This window comes from Phocoena sinus, chromosome 1, assembly GCF_008692025.1.
Source record: "Phocoena sinus isolate mPhoSin1 chromosome 1, mPhoSin1.pri, whole genome shotgun sequence".
Classification (NCBI taxonomy): domain Eukaryota; kingdom Metazoa; phylum Chordata; class Mammalia; order Artiodactyla; family Phocoenidae; genus Phocoena; species Phocoena sinus.
The window spans coordinates 169,645,112-169,665,239 of record NC_045763.1 but is presented as its reverse complement, the minus strand read 5'-3'; the positions used below and the strand labels follow the sequence as shown (position 1 = coordinate 169,665,239).

Sequence of the window (20,128 nt, the reverse complement as noted above, 5' to 3'; positions counted from 1 at the left end):
TTCCCAGCACCACTTATTGAAGAGACTGTCTTTTCTTTTTTCTCCATTGTATATCCTTGGCTCCTTTGTCATAGATGAGTTGACCATAGGTGCGTGGGTTTATCTCTGGGCTTTCTATCCTGTTCCATTGATCTATATTTCTGTTTTTGTGCCAGTACCATACTGTCTTGATTACCGTAGCTTTGTAGTATAGGCTGAAGTCCGGGAGCCTGATTCCTCCAGCTCTGTTTTTCTTTCTCCATATTGCTTTGGCTGTTCAGGGTCTTTTATGTTTTCATACAAATTGTGAAATTTTTTGTTCTAGTTCTGTGAAAAATGCCATTGGTAGTTTGATAGGGATTGCATTGAATCTGTGGATTGCTTTGGGTAGTATAGTCATTTTCACAATGTTGATTCTTCCAATCCAAGAACATGTGTTTGTATCGTCTTTAATTTCTTTCCTCAGTGTCTTATAGTTTTCTGCATACAGGTCTTTTGTCTCCTTAGGTAGGTTTATTCCTAGGTATTTTATTCTTTTTGTTGCAATGGTAAATGGGAGTGTTTCCTTTATTTCTCTTTCAGATTTTTCATCCTTAGTGTATAGAATTACAAGAGATTTCTGTGCATTAATTTTGTATCCTACTACTTTACCAAATTCATTGATTAGCTTTAGTAGTTTTCTGGTGGCATCTTTAGGATTCTCTATGTATAGTATCATGTCATCTGCAGACAGTGACAGCTTTACTTCTTCTTTTCCAATTTGTATTCCTTTTATTTCTTTTTCTTCTCTGCTTGCTGTAGCTAAAACTCCAAAACTATGTTGAATAGTGGTGAGAGTGGGCAACCTAGTCTTGTTCCTGATCTTAGAGGAAATGCTTTCACTTTTTCACCACTGAGAAAGTTATTGGCTGTGGATTTATCATATATGCCCTTTATTATGTTGAGGTAAGTTCCCTCTATGCTACTTTCTGGAGAGTTTTTATCATAAATGAGTGTTGAATTTTTCAAAAGCTTTTTCTCCATCTATAGAGATTATCATATGGTTTTTATCCTTCAATTTATTTATATGGTTTTTGACACTGATTGATTTACGTATATTGAAGAGTCCTTGCATTCCTGGGATAAACCCCACTTGATCATGGTGTATGATCCTTTTAATGTGCTGTTGGATTCTGTTCTCTAGTCTTTTATTGAGGATTTTTGTATCTATGTTCATCAGTGACATTGGCCTTTAGTTTTCTTTTTTTGTGACATCCTTGTCAGGTTTTGTTATCAGGCTGATGGTGGTCTCGTAGACTGAGTTTGAGAGTTTTCCTCCCTCTGCTATATTTTGGAAGAGTTTGAGAAGGATGGGTGTTAGCTCTTCTCTAAATGTTTGATAGAATTTGCCTGTGAAGCCATCTGGTCCTGGGCTTTTGTTTGTTGGAAGATTTTTAATCACAGGTTCAATTTCAGTGCTTGTGATTGGTCTGTTCATATTTTCTATTTCTTCCTTGTTCCATCTCAGAAGGTGTGCTTTTTTAAGAATTTGTCCATTTCTTCCAGGTTGTCCATTTTATTGGCATATAGTAGCTGGTAGTAATCTCTCATGATCCTTTGAATTTTTGCAGTGTCAGTTATTACTTCTCCTTTTTCATTTCTAATTATGTTGATTTGAGCCTGCTCCCTTTTTTTTTTTGTTATGAGTCTGGCTAATGTTTTATCAATTTGACTTATCTTCTCAAAGAACCAGCTTTTAGTTTTATTGATCTTTGCTATCATTTCCTTTTTTTCTTTTTCATTTATTTCTGATCTGATCTTTAGGATTTCTTTCCTTTTGCTAACTTTGGGGTTTTTTTGTTCTGCTTTCTCTATTTGCTTTATGTGTAAGGTTAGGTTGTTTATTTGAGGTGTTTCTTTTTTCTTGAGGTAGGATTGTATTGCTATGAACTTCCCTCTTAGAACTGCTTTTGCTGCCTCCCATAGGTTTGGGGTCATTGTCTTTTCATTGTCATTTATTTCGTGGTACTTTTTGATTTCCTCTTTTATTTCTTCAGTGATCTCTTGGTTATTTAGTAGCATACTGTTTAGCCTCCACGTGTTTGTAATTTTTACAGTTTTTTCCCTGTAATTGATGTCTAGTCTCATAGAGTTGTGGTTGGAAAACATACTTGATACGATTTCAGTTTTCTTAAATTTACCAAGGTTTGCTTTGTGACCCGAGATATCATCTATCTTGGAGAATGTTCCATGAGCACTTGAGAAGAGAGTGTATTCTGTTGCTTTTGGATGGAATGTCCTATAAATATCAATTGTTTAATGTCTCATTTAAAGCATGTGTTTCCTTATTTCCATTTTGGATGATCTGTCCATTGGTGAAAGTGGAGTGTTAAAGTCCCCTACTATTATTGTGTTACTGTCAATTTCCCCTTTTATGGCTATTAGCATTTGCCTTATGTATTTAGGTGCTCCTATGTTGGGTGCATAAATATTTACAGTTGTTATATCTTCTTCTTGGTTGATCCCTTGATCATTATGTAGTGTCCTTTGTCTCTTGTAATAGTCTTTATTTTAAAGTCTATTTGTTCTGATATGAGAATTGCTACTCCAGCTTTTTTTTATTTCCATTTGCATGCAATATCTTTTTCCCTTGTCTCACTTGCAGTCTGTATGTGTCCCTAGGTCTGAAGTGGGTCTCTTGTAGACAGCATATTTACGGGTCTTGTTTTTGTATCCATTCAGTCAGTCTATGTCTTTTGGTTGGAGCATTTAATTCATGTACATTTAAGGTAGTTACTGATATGTATGTTCCTATTACCATTTTCTTGATTGTTTTGGGTTTGTTATTGTAGGTCTTTTCCTTTTCTTGTGTTTCCTGCCTAGAGAAGTTCCTTTAGCATTTGTTGTAGAGCTGGTTTGGTGGTGCTGAATTCTCTTAGCTTTTACTTGTCTGTAAAGGTTTTAATTTCTCCTTCAAATCTGAATGAGGTCCTTACTAGGTAGAGTAATCTTGGTTGTAGGTTCTTCCCTTTCATCACTTTATATATGTCCTGCCATCCCTTCTTGCTTGCAGAGTTTCTGCTGACAGATCAGCTATTAACCTTATGGGGATTCCCTTGTATATTATTTGTTGCTTTTCCCTTGCTGCCTTTAATATTTTTTCTTTGTATTTAATTTTTGATAGTTTGATTAATATGTGTCTTGGTGTGTTTCTCCTTGGATTTATCCTGTATGGGACTCTAGGCACGTCCTGGGCTTGATTGACTATTTCCTTGCCCATATTAGGGAAGTTTTCAACTATAATCTCTTCAAATGTTTTCTCAGTCCCTTTCTTTTTCTCTTCTTTTCTGGGACCCCCTATAATTCGAATGTTGGTGCGTTTAATGTTGTCCCAGAGGTCTCTGAGACTGTCCTCAATTCGTTTCATCCTTTTTTCTTTATTCTCCTTTGTGGTAGTTATTTCCACTATTTTATCTTCCAGGTTACTTATCCGTTCTTCTGCCTCAGTTATTCTTCTACTGATTCCTTCTAGAGAATTTTTAATTTCATTTATTGTGTTGTTCATCATTGTTTGTTTTCTCTTTATTTCTTCTAGGTCCTTTTTAAATGTTTCTTGTATGTTCTCCATTCTATTTCCAAGATTTGGGGTCATGTTTACTATCATTACTCTGTATTATTTTTCAGGTAGACTGCCTATTTCTTCTTCATTTCTTTGGTCTGGTGGGTTTTACTTTGCTCCTTCATCTGCTGTGTATTTCTCTTTTTTATCATTTTGCTTTACTTACTGTGTTTGGGGCCTCATTTTTGCAGGCTGCAGGTTCATAGTTCCTGTTGTTTTTGGTATCGGCCCCCAATGGCTAAGGTTTGCTCAGTGGGTTTTGTAGGCTTTCTGGTAGAGGAGACTGGTGCCTGTGTTCTGGTGGATGAAGCTGGATCATGTCTTTCTGGTGGGCAGGACTGCGTCCTGTAGTGTGTTTTTGGGTGTCTGTGAATTTACTATGATTTTAAGCAGCCTCTCTGCTAATGGGTGGGGTTGTGTTCTTGTCATGCTAGTTGTTTGGCCTGGGGTGTCTAGCCCTGGAGCTTGCTGGTCATTGAGTGGAGCTGGGTCTTAACATTGAGACAGACATCTCTGGTAGAGCTCTCGCTGATTGATATTACTTGAGGCCACGAGGTCTCTGGTGGTCCAATGTCCTGAACTCGGCTCTCCCACTTCAGAGGCTCAGGCCTGACACCCAACTGGAGCACCAAGACCCTGTCAGCCACATGGCTCAGAAGAAAAGGGAGAAAAGAAAGAAAGAAAGAACAAATAATAATAAAATAAAGTCATTAAAGCAAAAAATGTTCTTAATTATTAAAATAAAAATATTTTTAAAATAATAAAAAAAGAAAGAGAAGAGAGCAACCAAAAACAAATCCACCAATGATAACAAGCACTAAAAACTATACTAAGATAAACATAAAAATCAGAAACTAGTCAGTTGCAGACAGCAAACCCCAAGGCTACAGTTGCTCCCAAAGTCCACCACCTCAGTTTTGGGATGATTCATTGTCTATTTAGGTATTCCACAGATGCAGGGTACATCAAGTTGATTGTGGGGATTTAATCTGCTGCTCCTGAGGCTGCTGGGAGAGATTTCCCTTTCTCTTCTTTGTTCGCACAGCTCCTGGGGTTCAGCTTTGGATTTGGCCCCACCTCTGCATGTAGGTCTTCTGAGGGCATCTGTTCTTCTCTCAGACAGGACGGGGTTAAAGTAGCAGCTGATTAGGGGGTTCTGGCTCACTCAGGCCAGGGGGACGGAGGGGGACGGAATGCAGGGTGAGCCTGCAGCACCAGAGGCCAGCATGACCTTGCAACAGCCTGAGACGCACCATGTGTTCTCCAAGGGGAGTTGTCCCTGGATCACAGGACCCTGGCAGTGGCAGGCTGCACAGCCTCTCAGGAGGGGAGGTGTGGATAGTGACCTGTGCTTGCACATAGGCTTCTTGGTGGCTGCGGCAGCAGCCTTAGCATTTTCATGCCCGTCTCTGGTGTCCACACTGAGAGCCGCGGCTCACACCCATCTCTGGAGCTCGTTTAGGGGGTGCTCTGAATCCCCTCTCCTCGCGCCCCAGAAACAATGGTCTCTTGCCTATTAGGCAGGTCCAGACTCTTTCCTGGACTCCCTCCGAGCCAGCTGTGGTGCACTAGCCCCTTCAATCTGTGTTCACACAGCCAGCCCCAGTCCTCTCCCTCAGATCTGACCTCTGAAGCCTGAGCCTCAGCTCTCAGCCCCGCCCGCCCCAGCGGGTGAGCAGACAAGCCTCTCAGGCTGGTGAGTGCTGGTCGGCACCGATCTTGTGTGCGGGAATCTCTCCGCTTTGCCCTCCGCACCCCTGTTGCTGTGTCCTCCATGTCTCTGAAGCTTCCCCCCCGCCCACCCCCCATCTCCACCAGTGAAGGGGCTTCCTAGTGTGTGGAAACTTTCCCTCCTTCACGGCTCCCTCCCAGAGCTGCAGATCCTGTCCCTATTCTTTTGTCTCTGTTTTTTCTTTTTTCTTTTGCCCTACCCAGGTACGTGGGGATTTTCTTGCCTTTTGGGAAGTCTGAGGTCTTCTGCCAGCATTCAGTAGGTGTTCTGTAGGAGTTGTTCCACCTGTAGATGTATTTCTGATGTATCTGTGGGGAGTAAGGTGATCTCCACTTCTTATTCCTCTGCCATCTTGAAGGTCTCTCTCCTCTCTGTCTTTCAAAGAGGAAGCAAGCACCCAGTCAGCTTGGCTGCAAAGCCATCCTGCCTCAGAATAGAAATCATAAAGTTTTCAAACCACCCGTGCAAATACCCTCAGTGAGACTGTGACATAATTTAATATACAAATGAACTTGGTTTCCTTTCTAGGTTCAGACTGACACTGCATTGTCAACTCAATGTCAGCTAAAAGTTGTTTCTTCAGAAACATATACAAATAGTTTAATTGAAAAAATACGTAGTAAATCCTAAATCTAGGGAATTGAGAAGAACACAAATAATAGAGAATGCTTTAGAATGTTTTCCTGAAAACTCATAGTGAACAGAAAGAAGAGAAAAACTCCTACAGCTCTTAGCCACTGCATGTATGTTCTGTTGTCGAAACAATGGAGATGATCTTGCCATCACAGAATTTTCTATATGCAATGAAAGCAAAGTTGGATCATGCAGGAATAATGCCAGGTGATCTTTTAAAACTGTCTATGAACTGTTGTTTATAGATTATGGAAAATCCCAAGCCCTAGCCAGACTTAACTATGGTCTCATTCAGGAAATATTTTCCTGTATTTAATCAGCTTAGAGCTGAATATATAAAAAACATTTTAAGCTGAACAATATGTGCATAACCTTTCATTTCCATCTTGTCATTCTAATCTTGGAGGATTTGTCCACTATAGTGTATCAGCTCCGTCCTGCTTACCAACATTGAAGCTGGTCATGAGTATCTGATGAAAAGCCTTAAATAACTAGTTAAACAGTGCAGCTGCCAACCTAAAGTAATCCTACACTTAGGGGGTGAGTGGCCCAGGAAATTTGCTCTTTGTCGTTTTGACTTGGGTTTGAAAATGGACCTGGGCTGCATTCCAGCTCAAAGAGCCATTCACTTCCAAAGAGTCCTAAATTGTCCCAAGGAGCTCATTTTGGCAGTGGATTATTTGTGTTTGGCTGGTCAAAAGCTAATAGCAAAAGCTGTCTGCTCTGGCACGCAAGGGCTATGGCAGCATTTAGAATTACATCCCCAGTGTTTTTTCTTGATGAGGTTATTTTTCAGGAAAGCTGTCCCCCACCCCCACCCCCATTTCAAAAGTGACAATGTACAAGTATCGTGCAGGTGGTTTTCTTGAGCTCATAAATATCTTCCCATAACATGGTGGCCTGTTTTTTCCCATAACATGTTGGCCAAGGAATATTATAAACAAATGAGAACCAGCATCAGATTTTTTCCAAAACCAAAGCTGTCTTAATGGTGTGTTCACCTCTTCCTATACCAGAGGTAACAGTTATTGGTTGACTAGGGCCAAGTAAGAAAGTGGGCTTTTAAATAAAATAAGAGTGATAAAGGATTTGTGAAAGATTTTCTGTCAGGGGATGTAGAGTATAGGTACTTGAAGAGTCAATCCTTGCTTATCTACACAACTATAAATGCCTATTTTCTGACTCTTCCACTAGCCTGTGAGGGATCCTGGGAAGACACAGCTAAGTTTTGGTTACCTAGATAGTTGGGAAGCTATCTAGCCTAGTGCTGACACACTGTAGATGCTCAAATGTTAGTGGAATGCACAGGTTAAAGTATGACACAGAATTAATTGTTGCTTCATTCATTATATTAGAGGAGCCCAAAACTAAGTACACAAGAAGATCCAAAGGAATGAGGGAAGAAAATATTATAATTTCTATTTATTTTTACCTCATTTGTATATCATTTAACATTATATTTTACTATCACAGTGTTACACATATAGAATTTCAAGCAGATAACCAAAAATATATTGAGGGTGCTTAAAATATTTTTACTGATGGAGGATACAATCAAGATCCTTTCAGTCCTGTTTCACTACATTATTGCACCATAATCAGTCTCTCATATGTGTCAATGGAATTTAATTTAACTTTTAAAAGCACATGTTGGATAGACTATGAATAGATTTTTACCCTTGAAGGAAAGATGGAGGAAAAAGCTAGTGCTAAGATGTTTTATCCTGTTTAATCCTCACACCAACCCTGTAAGATTTCTTCATTTTATAGACGATGAAAAGAATGAGTCAGGAAGTGCTTCCTGTACATCTGTTTTCTGGAATAAATTATACAGAATTGGTATCATTTCTTCCTTTTTTGGTATAATTCACCAGTGAAATCATCTGGGCCTGTTTTGGAAGGTTACTAATTATTTATTCAATTTTTAAAATAGTTACAGGCGTATTTAGATTATTTCTCCTTGTTTGAGTTTTGATAGATTGTGACTTCCAAGAAATTAGTCCATTTCACCTAAGTTATCAAATTTATGAACAGAGTTGTTCAAAAAATTCCTTTATTATCCTTTTAATGTCCATGGGATCAGTAGTGATGGTCCATCTTTCATTTCTGATATTTGTAATGTGTATCTTCTTTCTTTTTTCTTAGTCTGGTTAGGTGTTTATCAATTTTATTGATCTTTTCAAAGAAACAGCTTTTGGTTTTGTTGATTTTTTTTTCTATTGATTTCCTGTTTTCAATTTCTACTCTGATTTTATTTTCTTTGGCATATTTTGGATTTAATCTGCTCTTTCTCTAGTTACCTAAAGTGGAAGCTTAGATTAGTGATTGTAGATCTTTCTTCTTTTCTACTATATGCATTCAATGCTATAAATTTCCCTGTAGGCACTGCTTTTGCTGCATCCCACAAATTTTGCCAAGTTGCATTTTAGTTTTCATTTAGTTGAAAAAAATTTTTTTCTTGATGCTTCTTCTTTGACTCTGTATTATTTAGTAGGGTATTGTTTAATCTCCAAATATTTCAGGAATTTTAAACTATCTTTTTGTTATTACTTTTTAGTTTTAATTCCATTGTGGTCTAAACACATACTTTGTATGATGTCTACTCTTTTGAAGTTGTTAATGTATACTTTATGGCTCAGAATGTGACCTATCTTGGTGCATATTCCATGTGAGCTTGAGAAGCGTGTGTGGTTATTGTTGGATGAAGTAGTCTATAAATGTCAATTAGATCCATTTGAGTGATAGTGCTGTTCAGTTCAATTGTATCCTTACTGACATTCTGCCTGCCAGATCTATCAGTTACTTACAAAGGGGTATTGAAGCCTCCAATTACAAGAGTGAATTTGTCTACCTCTCCTTGCAGTTCTAGTAGTTTTTACTTCATGTGTTTTGGTGCTCTGTTGTTAGGTACATACACATTAAGGACAGTTATGTCTTCTTTGAGAATTGACCCCTTTATCATGTAATGCCCATCTTTATTCCAGATTATTTTCCTTACTCTGAAGTCTGTTTTATCTGAAATTAATGTAGCTACTCTAACTTTCTTTTGCTTAATGTTAGATAAGTATATCTTTCTCCATGCCTTTACTTTTAATCTGTTTGTGTTTTTTGACTAATCCAAGTCCACTTTCAAATAACAGTATATTGTTTCATGGGTAGTTCAACTATCTTATAACAGATTATTCCCAATTCCTCCCTTCCATCCCTTATAATATTGCTGTCATTTATTTACCTTATCCATAAGCTATAATCACTGATTATATTGTTGTTATTATTATTTTGAACAAGACTGTTATCTGTAAGATCAATTAAGATCTTTACCTTCATTTATTTCTTCTCTAATGTTCCTCATTTCATGTAGAGCTGAATTTCTAACGTGTATCAGACACAGAAAGGCAAATGCTACATTGTATCATTTATATGCAGAATCTAAAAATAATACAAACAAATGTATATGCAAAACAGAAACAGACTTACAGATATAGAAAACAAACTACTGGTTACCAAAGGGGAGAGGGAAGAAGGGAGGGGCAAATTAGGGGTATGGGACTAAGAGTTACTAACCACTATGTATAAAATAGATAAACAACAAGGATATATTGTATAGCACAGGGAATTATATCCATTATCTTATAATAACTTTTAATGGAGTATAGTCTGTAAAAATACTGAATCACTATGCTGTACACCTGAAACTAATATAATATTGCAAATCAACTATACTTCATTTTTTTAAAGGAAGAAAAAATTAGAAATAAATTTTTTTAAATATCCAAAATGATTTATTATAGTAAAATAAAAAAAGTAGTTAAAAATATCAAAAGTTTAAGATCATTTGCACAAAACAAACCTTTTCATTTACTTTTTTGAAACCTAGATTATTGTTATATATTTATAAAACATAAACCATCCATAGTTCTAATCTTCAGGGCTCATCAAGTGCCGACATTAAAAAATCACTATCATGCTTCTCAGATACGCCTAACTTCATACATTCAAGTTTAAGAGTAATATGAATTACTTACTATTGCAAAATATTCCCGATATGTCATGCGCCACTCTTGCAAACACTATGTTGATTCCTGAGTACCCCTAGAATCACAATTTCAAATAAAAAGAAAGCCAGAATATGGATTTCAGCACCACAAGAAAATAATACTTCATTATATAAAGTTCTGTTGCATTCATGCTATCCAAAAGGAAGGATTTTATTCGAATTAATTAATTTGTCTTTTAACTAAGCATTTTTGTCGCACAAATTCTTTGTGTACTCGAAAGCAGTGTCTGTTACAACCTCTTGTCCTTCATGTCACTTGGGCTTTGTCACTTTTGTTTCATAAACACAAAGCAACAGATGTGGGACTTTTCCCTGGGGCCTGAATAGGCTTATTATTAAGCCCTGGACTTATTCATAAAAGCAGATATTTAGGGTTAGGGCTCTGTTGTACTGGAGTGGAGAGCCAGATCCCTAGTGACAGAGGTTCCTGCATGTTCTTTAATACATTTATTTTCTGTGTGTTTGTAAGGTAGGAACCTTCTAAAGAGGTTGATCCTGGGCAGAGGTCTTTCCTTCCAAGGTTTTCTTAAGAAAAATAAAATTGTCCAAAATCATTTCCATTGAGGATAAGCCTGCTTTACAAAGGAGAAACATATACTTTTATATAGTCTGACCATTTACTTACAGTATCCACTGTCGATTTAGTACTTTACCTCTCTAATGACTCTGCCTGTTTCACATGCATGAAAAGCATTCGTTTCTATCCTCAATCAAATGCTGCTTCTTTGGTTACTCAACAGTAAATGATTTGTCCTCTCTTCCTCTGAACTTCTTCAGCATTTGTTTGAATCACTTCTGTGATACTTACCACAGGTGGCCTTCTATTATAATTATTTGGGTATAACACCTTTCCTTTTTCATTCATTTAGTCAACAAATATTATTTTGCACAAAACAAGGTACCTACCTGTATGAAGCTTACCATCTCATGTGGGACACAAAATATATAGTATCAAAGAATGGTAATTGCTATGAAGAAAATAGAGCCGTTTAAAATGATAGAAAGTTTCAGGGGTACTATTTTATGTGCAGGTAGTAAGGGAGGATCTCTTTGAACAGGGATGTGATGAAGGGAAGGAATGAACCATGGGAATAACTGGAGACAAAGCCATCTAGGTGAAGGCATCTCTAAGTATAAAGACTGAGAGGCAGAGTGTTCAGTAAGCAGAGCTGTTGCTAGAGACGATTCAATGAGGGGAAATGTAGAAGAAAAATCATGTCAGAAAAGGAGCCAAATACACCATCATCAAGATCAAGGAGAAACATGTAGATTGTGAGCTCTGTGAAGACAGGTGGCTATGTCATTGTGTTGCTCAGAGCTTCTCCAGGCGGCCATCCACAGCTCATAAAAACTATGTGTTTAAGAAAGTGTCCATATATCTGACTTTCAACTGATAAAGCTTACCTGCTAATTTTGTTTTATTTGAGGGCATGATGGGAAATTTGAAGTGCAGTTAAATGATATCCATCTAGCAATTTAATATAATTTAAATTATAACAAAAATAACATAAGAAATCAGCATGACCTCTTTGGTAATTGTTGATCTTTTTCCTCCTAGGATTTCCAAACTGTATTGCCATCATTTGATCTCTTCTCAAAGTACGGAAAATTGTATTCAAAAGCTGGACAAATTGTATAAAGGTATGCATTTTTGCTAAAAGGTACTTCAAAAATGCTACAGTAAATAACAAATGAGATCAATTTAACTATCAAGCATTTAAAAAAACATGCTATAATAATATTTATAGGTAATACAACTCCATATATTTCTTTCATTCTACTCTAATGGTTTTCAACATTCAAAGATCATGGATTTTGTGTTTCATATCTCTTCTCCAAAATGAACTCAAAGTCGAACTGAAAACTACCTGAAGTACCCTTTCTCTTTAAATTAATTAATACAGTAAATAAATAGTTTTACGTAATATAATGAGAAAGTATTGATGGTGTCCAAAAGCTAAAATATTTCTCATTACTGTATAGACACAGTATAGTTTAAAATACTATATTCAATATGTGTGTTACTTAACGTACAAGGTGCCTTTAGTGGATTCCAAATAAATAGCATCTTGGGTCTCTGATGACCAAAGTTTACAGACTAGAGAAGAACAGAGATACCCACATAAAATTCAGGATCACAAAATAAACTCTCAATGAATGCTGTATTTAATTGCTAAGGTGTTTTAGAGAAGTGATTACAATCAAAGGGAGACTAATAGGAGGTATTCTGACATCAGCGAAATTTAAAGGAGATATTGGATGAAGACAGAAAAGATCACTACATTTGAAGGAAAAGAGGCAGGAATGAGAAATCAGGCTAGTTAATTCCCCAGGGCTCCTCCCACACCAAGAACCAGGGGAAAGCTCTGGTCCATTGGAAAGAACACAAAGTAGATGCAAGCAACTATGTTCCTTAGATTTAGTTAGTATTGCGTCTCCCACATTTATAACTTTGGATGCTCCCACTGGAAATCAGTATGTTAAATGTAGATAGAAATGACCACCTTTTAACTCCTTCAAAGGAATATATGAGGGGAAATATGAAATACTCTGAGTTAATGGAGAAACATACATATAATGCTGAGTGGAATTACAGTTTCAAAGGTTTATAAAATAAGTACCATTACCCATTGGAGCATTTATCTAGTATTTGTGACTCACAGCATGAAGTAGTCTAAATAAAAATTTTCCTATTTGTGTATGATTTCAGATTTTAATTCAAAGATACATCCTGTTTATAATGGCCAAAGGTTGAAAACAACTTGAATACTCATTAGTATACGTTAAGTTAAATAAATGCTAAGACACATGAAATGCAATACTATGAAAACATTAAAAATGTTAACATAGATCTTTATTATTAATTTGAAAAAATGCCTCCAATATATTTCTAAGAAAAGAAAGCTGGATTCAAAGGAAACTATGTAGTCTGATTCCATTAAAAAACATGTATATATGTGCGTGTGTGTATGTGTGTGTGTGTACACACATATATATAATGTATATGTATGTATAAAAAACACACTTGTATGTCTTTATGTATTACATATGTATGTATACATTCATATAAGGCAAAAACGTTACTGGTAGTTATCTCTTGATAGTGAGATTAGGGGTACATTTTGGGGAGATATTTCTTTATGGTCTCACTTTTTGAAATTTTTATCTAATCAGACAAAAGCAGATTTGTTAAACAATAGGAACTACTTGCTCTTCTCTACCAATTACAAAAACATCTTGACTTTATTCAATTCAATAATAATAATTCAGAGACAATTATCGTTTTTTCTAAAAACATCTTGACTTTATTCAATTCAATCATAATAATTCAGAGACAATTATCTTTTTTTCTGAAGACAAAATAATGACTTGCTAAATTATTTATAAGAAAGACAAGGATGAGTAACAAATGTTTTACGTTACTTTTAATTAAAAAGAGTGCACAATGCACAGATACAAATATGTGAGAGACATTTTTAAAAACTGTTTGCTAACTCTTCTCTTGGATGTTTAACTATTTTGTGAATTGAAAGTATTATCAGAATGTCATCTCCTCCTCTTAGAAAGGAAATTAATATCTAGCATTTAATTTTGGTAAGTGAAGGGTAGCAGCCTTAGCTGATGCTCTCCCATTAAGATTTAATTTCACCAAATACAGCACAGTACTTCTGCTCTTTGTAAAGAAGGCCAAGACAGGAACACTTGCACCAAAGTGTTTAATAAAGATGCCGCGGTAATTTTTAGAGCTATCTATTTGATTGCTTCATCTTCCAGGTAGTTCATCACTTCACTATAATTCACCCGACATTGCCTCATACACCAACACTACACTTGCCCGTCAGTCCAATTAGAAATAGTGATAGCTTTATCAGATTAATCTTTCTTTCCTTTAGCATGTCTGAGTTTAGGATAAGCAGAGCCCACACCTACCCATTTTGATTAATGCACTAAGACTTCAGCCACTGAAATTGTACAGAGTGAATTAGATTTTAAACACACACATATTTTAAAATCTACTCCCTGACTAGGATAATATGATTCCTTTTAATTTTTTAATTTTTCTGTATAACTACTCACTTTTGTAACCTTTGATAGTTTCCCAAACGCACCTTTGTTTAAATCAGAGGATGCTATATCCCGTCAGCTTGCACTGCCATCTTTTTGGCTCCATTCATCTTTCCAGACAGAAGAGTTTCTTTAAAGATTAGAATGGAGAAAAATTAGCACCATAAGATGAAATCATTGGTTAGTCCAACATCAGTGTGAGTTTTCTTGCATTATGTGCTTCTCACTTTTTTCACATTCTTCTTTGAGATGGGCTTTGGCCCAGGCTCTCATTCTGCTAAAAAGTGGTTCAGTTTTGAGGCCATATATGATTAGTTTTAATGGAATTATTTGTTATGCATGAAAAATAATGTACTTGCTTCCCCTTTTCATAGGAATTTGGCATAGGCATGACTCAAGTAGCCGAGAAAAAAAATGAAAATTAAGTTTGGTTAGTACCTGAACTGGGAAAGGGGTAAAATTCCATTGTCTTTTTCCAGAGGAAATATGGTCTCAGCTGCTGTGTAAGGAAAAGGAAGATACATGAGGGGAGAGTAATAATCAGGCATAGAAGCTACATATGTGCCTGTTAGGGTTACATTTTTAATTCAACAAGAAAAATTACTACACCTTGTTATTCAGTTTGGCACTATGTGAATTTATAACCCTTTTCAGTTTAGTCATAGTGAATTGGCAAGAAACAAAACAGAAAGCAAAATATCTTTAGTATCTTTTTTTTTTTTTTTGCGGTACGCCGGCTTCTCACTGTTGTGGCCTCTGCCGTTGCGGAGCACAGGCTCCGGACGCGCGGGCTCAGCGGCCATGGCTCACGGGCCCAGCCACTCCGCGGCATGTGGGATCTGCCCGGACCGGGGCACGAACCCGTGGCCCCTGCATCGGCAGGTGGACTCTCAACCACTGCGCCACCAGGGAAGCCCTATCTTTAGTATCTTTATGCTTTGACTAAAGATGATATAACAACCCACTTGCCTCTAGGAAGACATTCTGCTGTGTTCCCTTATGGCTGAGGCAGGCTGGCTGAACACTCTGTGTGTCTGGTGGCACACACCAGCAATGTTGTTGACCAGGACCTGCAGCAGTGCAGACAGAGATCAGAGAAAAGGGTAATTCCAGCAGGGATAGAAATGAGTCAAATCAGGGGTGTAGCATCCTAGACTCTTAACTGAGCTTAACTCTAAGTGAGGAATATTTAGAGAATTTGAGAACTCATGTTATTGGGTTCTTTTTCTCCTTTCATTTTACTGTTTTGATTTTAGAAAATGAGACAAAATGTAAAAATGAGGTTATGGTGTGAAGTGTGTTGAATAGAAGACCCCACTGCCTGGAATCCTGGATTCTACCTTGATGGCTGCTGAACAACCTTGCCACAAGTCTCTCAACATTTGAAGTATTTCCTATTCTCTCTCTCTCTCTCTCTCTCTCTCGTTCTCTCTCCCTCCTCCCTTCTCTATCTCTCTCTCCTCCCCCGCCCCCCTTCTGTCCAAAGAAGAAACTGGAACCATCCCTGGTTCATTAAAAACTCTACAGTTCTAAAAGGAAAATACAAATGAGGATCCTACAGAAAATACACTTAAACTGTACTTATTATGATTCAATAAACTAATATTTTACAGCTGACTACTCATGAATTAATTACAGTATGAAAATATATATATATATATAAATATGGTGTGTGTGTGTATGAACAGTGGGTCTTTTACCTCTGAGAATGTCTGTCACAGCCACGGCCGCTGGTGACCAAAAGTGCCACAGATGGTTCCACTGAAGTGGCCATATTCTGACCCCATCATCCTAGTCACACCAGTGTTGGGAGCCCAAGTGAAGGGCAGCTAGCATGAAGAATGAGTGATGAATGGTTTGAAGAATGAATGGGGTAAAGTGGTATGGTATGAAAGCTCTGCTCTGAGGGAAACAGTGACTCATCAGACCAGTTCGAACCCCCTCAGGATGTTGAACTTGAGACACAGAGACACAGACCCCGGTGAGTGTGGCAGCAGAAACATAGACAACCCTCAGAAGGAGAAGGCATTTGCAGGTCTCTACTGCAAAGAGGTCATCTGCTTGCAGGGTCTATCCAGCTCATTGTATTCACTTAGTAAGTGGTTTATGATTGAAAAACAAGTGTCTGATTAGATTATGAAATTTTAGAGTATGCCTCCTAGCCCTTTGAATCTTTAACAACAATTCACAATCTATTAGGTGTTTTGAAGATGCTGGGTGAGTATTTGTTAATTCTGACCTTAGCATGAACTTGTAAGACAATCACTGGAATTAGAAAGAGTCTGAACATTGCCCACTTCAAAGCTACATGACAAGTCGGTGATTCAGTCTGTAACCTTGCCCTTCTCATTATGGTAGTCTAAGCTAGAATTTTTTAAACGCTTTGGTATAATGAGGTATTATGTGAGAGGTTATGATTTGTGAAGCTTTATATGAAAAGATTCATTTTTAAAAACATCTTTAATGCTATTTTTTAAAAAAACGTTAACCTTCATTTAGAGCATTCATTCAATAACATTCATTCAATTTGGTGAATATGTTGGGAATTATAGTAAGTATAGGTTTGTAGAAAATTCAAATAAGTAATAAAGACTTTTTTTAAAAAAAAGACAACATTTATTGCAAGGAGGAATTTGCTGCCATTTGGGGATAGGAGAATAGAAGTAGAATGGGAAAATATTATTGGATGTTATACAAAATAACAGAAGAAAGTTGTGAATTTATCTTGTAAAGTGTAAGGAGGTGAGTGGAAGTAGCTAGATTTAGAGCAGATCAGTGTCCTTTGAAATGTTATGCGTTGCGTCTATACCAGATGACAAAATGGACAATTCAACTCTCAAACTTCATTTACTCTGGAAACAACTGATGAAAAACAAAAACAAAACCCAAGATGATGTTTTTGCTGAGTGGGGAGTATATAGCTTGGCCTCTTGTTATAACGGGTTCTAACTCTACTAAACCTAGTTTCACTCTTCCCCGATTATTTTTTTCTTCTTTTATAGGATGTATTACTTTATAGTAAGGGAATCAATAATTCCTGTTCTTTTCTAATAATAATCTTAGGAGACTGGAATCTTATTCTAATGCTGCTGCTAGGACTCACAATATTTTGGGAATTCATTCGTTTAAAATAACTTTCAGCATTAGATTATGAGCTATTGCATAGTCTCAGTGCTCCAAAGTTACCTGTCCTGGAAATTCAGAAACAAAACTGTGAGTGACAGAAAATTGTGAATTGGCCTGCCCCAGTCTGCAAGGTTCACATGTAGTGACCTACCTTCCTCTCTCTCCTCCCTTTCTCTCTCTCTCATGTTATATCACTACACCCAAGAAAAATAATTCCTGCTCTTGATATATTCTTGAGAACTGCAAAGTATTTCATGATTCAGAATGCCAGTTTTATCTTTCTCACTGTTACCCAAACTCGTGCATGACTCAGGTGCTCTGTAGCCAATCCGTGTAATGTATTTGTTTTTCACCACCACACTCCCTGCTCCTCCCCCCACCCCGGCACACACATAAGTTCCTGATAACTGTAGAGGGTATCCAGATGAGCCAAAAATGCCTTTGCATTGAGGAGAAAGAAGAATGAAATAAGGGCTCTTAGTAGAGAATATAATGGGGAAAGCAGTCTGTTGCTTCTTGAAAACTACTTAACTACATCAACTTACATACAATTTCTTTCCTACATTCCCAATATGAGCTAATTCGGTATGAATATTGACCATTAAAACATCAAGAGCACTGTGGATGTTTAAAGGCATATACCTTGAGAGTATTCAGAACTGGACCCTCCAGTACTTTTGAAATCAAAATACTCATCGACTTTCGTGTAGTTAATCAGGTAATGCCTTTCTTTTCTGCTGGTCTCTAATTTCTTTGAGGGCAAATACTGTCTCTCTTGATAAATGCCCTCTATTTAACATCAGGCAGAACACCAAGCACCGAATAAAATACCTGTTGGATAAATGTTGTTAAGAAAGTTCCAAAAATGTTTCAAGAAATAGAAGCTATAAAATAATAGATAGCTTCCTAAGAAAGTGCCTATAAAGACACCATCACTCATTTGAATGCACACATTATGGAGTGTTATTTTCTAACTAGTCCCATTATTTTGTAGTTATGATATAGATGATTTTGGATATAAGTTTAGATATACACTAAGTTGGCTGATCCTGAGATCAAGTTATGATCGCTACTTGGGTAAAGTGTTTCTTCTGGGAAGTAATCTTTTTTATCCGTAAATTTTTTAGTAGTTATCCTTATTTGTGGTAATACATTTTTGTGACTGTGAAGTCAATATTGCATTCTTATCTCAGGGAAATTGTGAATTTTGTTACCAATTGTATCCCCTTTTTACTCTGGTCCCTCACATTCATGGTCGGCCTCTCACAGCTATATGGTGTCCATTTTATGTGCTAATCTTGTCTTCAGTCTCATTTTCTTTTTTCCTCCAACTCTTCTTTTAATTTTGCCCCGATTTTCTCTTCCATTTTATTTTCTTTTCTGGTGTAAAGCGGCTCAAAACCTTTTAGGAACAAAGTGAAAGCACAGTAAAAAATAAATCACAAAATTTTTTGTAGAACTTGTGTAAGATCATAGTGATGCCTGAAAAGCAGTAGCACTGCTGGATCAATAGAAGTCACTTGGTCCAAGTTCCAGTTTATAATAAACCACTACATAAAAAATCAGAATAAAATTGTATTGCAAAATGAGTGAGTGAGTTAATGAATGCACAGCACAGGAGAATGTTGTTTAGGTTGGTCTGTATTCCATGAGTTAAACTCTGTTAGCTCCTGTCTTTAAGTTCATCTAAAACTACAACTCATCACATCTTTGTGTTACATCTTCAACAATGAGCTTTCTAGCTCTTCTGTAGTAAATGAACTCTTCCTTCACTTAACGCTCTGAATGAAAGACTCTAAATGAGAGCAATGACATTAATTTGGACTGAGAACGTGACTGATTTTTGATGCGAAAGAGCCCACAATGCCGAAACACTTGCTCTCCCATTTTATAATCTCAAACTTTTTCCTGTGAGAATGGAGTGAAATCCCAACTTGATCTGTGGTTTGTACTTTGCTCCTTTTGGGGTTCAGTGTCCCCAGCAGGCTCCCTCACAGAGCACAGTAGGATAGTGCTAAACACTCTTCCACTTGTAAATTACTTCAACTCCTTAATGAGGAAATGAGCTTGCCTCCGGTGTGAACAGATACAGCCACTTATCGGTACAATGAGTTCAACGTATAGTTCTCAGCTTCTTATTCGTGATGTGGGATGCAGTTCATTTGCACACTGTGGCATTAAGCAATCCTTGCCACAAAGTGACGTCAGTACATTAAAGAATCCTGATTTTAGGAAATGACAAAATTGCACATACTGGTAGGGATAAATCACTGATTCAAATAGAGAGGAAGCGTACACTGTGTGTTTACCGCTAAGCTGAACAGTTACCTTGCTGCCTTGTAGGGGGAATTGTAAGACCATACGAATTGCAAGTAAAGCCCAAGCTCCTGTGAGGATATCTAATAATGATTATTTAGTAGGTTTGAAGTGTTCCATAGTCAACGTGTTTTCCAGCTGGAAATTAGTCTGTTCTATTTAGTGTATTTTCAAGGCATTCATACTTAATTCCAAACAACCTAATAGAAATTAGTTTTCATACCTCTTTTCATGTGAAAATAATCCAATTGAATGAAACATAAAAAAATAGTTTTTAAAAAGTAGTCCTTCATTCATACTTAATATTGTAAATTAATAACATCACTGACTAGGAGGAAGGAATATGTACAACAAGATCATTTTGTGATTTTTGGAACCTGGATAGTTTACTCATTCCTTGCTTAACAAGGATTCAATACAGAATCTTTCATCTTTGAGCATTACTGTATTAAAAGTAATGTGACCAGAGAAATGCTTTAGTAAATGGAAGATGAAATTACTTCCCTTAAAGAGTTGAGTCCAGTTGACATGAAGAATCTGAAGAGTAATTAAAAGCAAAACAAAGTTATTTAGTATAAGAATTTTTTTTTAAGTTTGTTGCATGCTTAAAAGGTAAGCAAAT

General features: G+C 36.8%; 1 protein-coding gene across 2 annotated transcripts in view; it reads left to right on the top strand.

Annotated features, from left to right (window-relative positions):
• Positions 1–15,681, top strand: part of SPATA17 (spermatogenesis associated 17) — a 191,923-nt gene extending 176,242 nt beyond the window's left edge. For both annotated transcript variants that reach the window (XM_032626523.1, XM_032626480.1), the window contains 2 exons: positions 11,558–11,640; positions 15,321–15,681. In XM_032626523.1, the coding sequence (XP_032482414.1) occupies positions 11,558–11,638 (81 nt within the window). In that variant the 3' untranslated portion in view covers positions 11,639–11,640; positions 15,321–15,681. The remainder of the gene's footprint in view (positions 1–11,557; positions 11,641–15,320) is intronic.
• The last annotated feature ends 4,447 nt before the right edge of the window (positions 15,682–20,128 follow it).